We start from the raw sequence: 4571 nt of genomic DNA on the forward strand, positions 1-4571 counted from the left end.
CGACACGGTGGAAACCAATTGCAGAAGCCCTGGCCCGTCGAAGGTTGCTCGACGTTTGTCCATCTCGACGCGATTGTGTCGCCCACAGCGGCGGCCGCATTTCCCGGGTCGACGTTTGCAAAACGTACCCTTGCGTCGACAGTGTGTACCGCCGCCACCGTTCTAGTATGTCACATACACGCTTGAAGCGACGCTCTGGATCCTAGTCGAGGACAGGATGGCACGGTTCGTTCGAGGCATCGAATTTGGCGGCTGCATCATCGACCGATCGCAATAGCAACGAAGGCAATCATGAAGCACGGAGTCAGGCAATCGACCCCACGTCCGAAATCGCATTCAAGCGTGCCTGTTGGACGCTATCGAGCGGGGTATGAACAACGTGGCGTTCATGTACGTAAGACGGAGTAAACTTGGTACAATCAATCATTGATTCCAGTGACCCCGGCAGAATGGCAATCGAACACAGAGTGTGGTTGCTGTGACGGGGAGGAGGGTACAAGGCTAGGAAATGGGAGGGGAACAGTATATAGAATCAATATAGGGGAGATAGAGCATCGAAGTGGGGGGGGATAGAGTGTCGAAATGGGGGAATATAGCACCGATATGGGTGAGGTAGGCGGCATCGAATGGAGGGGGAAATGGTATCGACAAGGGGCATAAGTTCCTCGCTATTTTGGTTGCCACAGGTACGTTTCAATCTAGTGCTTTCTCGCTCCACAGTGCTTTCTCGCTCCACAGTGCTTGGGTGACTTCGTTTCCTAAACTTGCATCTATGTGTTGTCGTGACGTGATATATGTGAGCGCTGCTAAACGTGTCGGCAAGATAGAAAGATTAGCTCGATTATACACGTAACACGCGCAACAACGTGAGGAGATTTCCATGCGACTGCAATATGCGCAGCAGGTCTACGTGTTACGCTTTGCACCGAGCGCTGTCGCTTCCACCGCCAGGCACACCATCAAGATTCTTGCGACATCGCATGACTGGCAGGCGCAAGCAACTCTTGACCGGACTTGCGCGAAGTACTGGCGCAGTTGGCCATCCCAGAACAAGTGTCCGCGCACACAACGGGTTGGTTTGGTGGGGCAATGCTAGTGATTCCGAAGACCTCCCCAGGCCGAGCGGTACAAAGGACCCTTTGCATTTCGTGGCGCGTTCGACTGAAGCACGAGTTTGAGGTTTGTCCAAGGTGGGATGCGTTTTGTATGAAGTAACTCTTGCCGTGTGAAGTGACCGCACCTGTAAACTCAAGTGGGAGACAACAAGAGCTCCAGAACTCTCGACGAGCAACTTATGTCAGCTAACGCCAGCGAGGGCCTCTTCAGACCGATCATCGCGCTTGCTGGCGCCTCGATATTGGCATTGCATGTGAAGCATGATGAACGTGGAGGTCAAACAGAGCGGATTTCAACGCGATCTCTGCAATGTCGCCCAGGGGTTGCATGACGTTGCTGGTGACAACTGATCACGGTTGCAGAGTGAACACTTCGGCGTAGATGGCCTAGGTTTGGCATGTCTGGTCATGCTTGAGGCAAAATCGCACTCTGGGAGAGATAGAAATCGGAGGCACAGCCTCCTTTCCAGTCGGTCCAACGCACGCTTTCTTGAATATGCTGAAGGAGATTCCCGCACCCATGATTCTTCTTTGCCCATTCAACGGCTTGGTCGTTTTTCTCCTCTTGCCAGCCCAAGTGAAACCCAATGGTGCACTGGGACATTTAGATGGAATAAATCACTATCAAAAATTAAATTTGATTTACTATTATAGCTTTTATAGCAGCTTTATTAGTTTGAAAAAATAAATAATGCAAAGCTTTAATCTTTGAAGCCTTGCGTGGGCGACGCCATCGAGCTACAATCACACCAACGCGTGTTGCTGAATACCGCTCTGGATATCGAATAAATACATCAGATGCTTTGTAAACACTTGTGGCAATTTCGACCCTCGGTGTCATTTTCCAGCGAAAACTATTGTCGACGTCGGCCGACCGATACATCGAGGTGGAATGGCTGGCACGCTCTCGTTGGAAAAACGTGGCGTGGTCGGTAGCATCATGTGGCATTTTTACATGCAAAATAGATGGTACATGAATGGGAAACACGTGTCGTGTTCACTGGAGGCCTACGTACTGCGATGTGTCGTGGTTTTGAAACACGTGCGCCTGTCGTTGTGCTTCTAGATTTGCGAACGAACGGTTGATTCTATTGTCCCGACGGCGTTGCGATCAACCCTCGGGGCCCGGCGGAATCGACGACAATGCTGGCACTGCACAAGCGGCACCTACGCTGACCAACATAACCAACAGTTGCTGGTCGAACACGGAAGTTCTCGGCACATGATGGTGCTGCTTGCCGTAAAATCTGGCATGTGTTGTAAGAATTTTTTGAGAAATCTTCCATGAATTTGGGAAAATTCTATATATTTTTCGGATTTCACACCAATATTCACTCAAAAGTGGGTTGCATAATATATATCGATGGAGAAGTCACGTCGTCGTCGGTGAAGGCAGGCTCTCTCGTCTGGACTCCCTCACCAGTTAACAGTAAACTGTAAAACGTTGCCATGTACAACAAATATACTTGTCGTAATCTATACGTCCGGTCACGCAATCCACAACAACGGGGCAGCCACACGTGAGTACGATGGGGCGGCCTATGGGTTTCGCATAGCAACGACGCCGTCGTTGCTTTGAGCCGAGATTCATTGACTTTGTTGGGCGTTCTCATTCAAATTTCACGGCAAGATGCAAACGTAACTGCACACACAGGCCGTTTTCGAAATCGCTCTTTGGCTCGGAATCTAAGATTCGAGAAGGCACTTACAACCCGACACAAGATAAAATTTGACAAGATCTCACCACACCGCCAGACCCACGCACAAACAGGCAAAGCGCGGCCTCACGATTGCCAAGGATGGCGAGGTTCCCTCCCTATATTCGCCCTTCTACGGGCAGCACCGGCGCAGGTCGAGAGGGGCCGGCAGGCTGTGCCTGTCTTCCTCGAGTTGGAATAATCCATGGAAAATGCTCTAGCCCAATAAACCCTCGAAATATAATATTTATCCGGAAGTCAACCCTATGCCCAAGAACGGAAAGATGCGATTGTAACGCTCAGGCGGTTCATGTCATTTTACAATTCTCGATCGCGTGTCCGGCAAGGTCGTTCGAGATGGCGTCGCGCACCGGTGCATCAAGGCAGATTATGAGCAGCAAGCGCGCACGAGGGGCGCAGAAGAAGAGCAAGAAGTTGCAAGCCCTCGAGCAGCAGCAGAAGGAGGCGGCGTCCAAGCTCGACGTGACCCCCGTCGTACCGTCTATCACGGTCGTCAATCGAACGTTGCAACCGATTGTCAAGGCAAAGCACACTACCACGGAGCAACCCTTGGAAGACCACGACAAAACAGACGAAGATGATGATGATGAAGACGATAACGACCTCATTTTGATCCCACGACCTGTGGAGGTGTGCGCAAGGTTTGCCCAAAAATCAACGTGGACAAAGGACGACATAGCGTCAAACGCGACGTTTTCCCTCTCCATCCCGTCGTTCCACGAGTCTACCAACGAATCCGGAGCGCAACATGTCGTTTATGCTGTTGTTCTGGAAACACCCCATCACACGTTCACTGTCAAGAAGCGATACTCCGAGTTTGACGCGTTCTCGAGCGCACTTCAGCTCAAGGATATTGTATGGGAACTGCCACCGAAAACTTGGTTTCGCCTGACACAAGAGTCCGCGTTGAGCGATCGACGCGAACGTCTCGAATCGGCGTGCGTCAACCTGTTTCTGCAGCGACCTCACCTCGCCCTGGATCCACTGGTGCGGGACTTCTTTCAGCTTGACTTGTTCGCGTTGTCGGTGGCTCCTCCGTTGCCGTGACCTGTTTACGGTGAAGTAGCAGGCAGTTCCGCACAATCGCATTACCAAGTAGCACCCACACACAAAAATTCGTGCCATCCCACGAGGACACAATTGCAGCAACCCAGGCGTACTCGGCCCATCGCAAAGAATATCTACAAACAGAGCACGTCTGATGCACATATAAATCAACTCCAAAACTCTTCAGTACTAAAGGAAAATGCCTTGTTTCCTGCAATGCAAGTATGTTGCACCACTAATCCAGGCCGGGCGGTATGAGCTTCATCGTGGCGACGTACGCACCGTCGACATCGTCGACGTTGGGAACGAAGGCGCGACGTTCGGTCTCGTCACGACCGTGTCATTGGCATGTTGACGATGAGCCTACCTATCACTACACTTTCGAGGGATACTATTGTAGAGGTAAAAACACCGGGAATCGGGCGACGACGACATCTAAACCTCCACATTGTCCTTCGCCAAGGAGGATTTATTCAATTCAAGCAGGTCTTCTTTGCCCAGCAACATACACTACGATCGGTATGACCTTCGAGGAAACGTGCATAACGCTGACATAAGCAATTCGTGATGCAGCATGTACTGGGAAGAAGTCATCGATTTGCACAAAAAAGTAGTACTACTCTGGTCCACAAAAAGAGTCACATTATTTGTCTTGATTAAAGTATGAGGAGGAGGCCAAAAATATCTTGAA

At 50.7% G+C, this 4571-nt stretch overlaps 1 protein-coding gene across 1 annotated transcript; it reads right to left on the bottom strand.

The window, feature by feature from the left end:
* Nucleotides 1–3137: 3137 nt before the first annotated feature.
* H310_14652 (hypothetical protein) lies at nucleotides 3138–4115 on the bottom strand. Its single transcript, XM_008882548.1, has one exon. It carries the CDS (start codon nucleotides 4040–4042, stop codon nucleotides 3515–3517), a length of 528 nt encoding a protein of 175 aa, XP_008880770.1. The 5' UTR covers nucleotides 4043–4115; the 3' UTR covers nucleotides 3138–3514.
* Between the last annotated feature and the right edge of the window lie 456 nt (nucleotides 4116–4571).

This window comes from Aphanomyces invadans (assembly GCF_000520115.1).
Source record: "Aphanomyces invadans strain NJM9701 unplaced genomic scaffold supercont1.78, whole genome shotgun sequence".
Lineage (NCBI taxonomy): Eukaryota > Oomycota > Saprolegniomycetes > Saprolegniales > Verrucalvaceae > Aphanomyces > Aphanomyces invadans.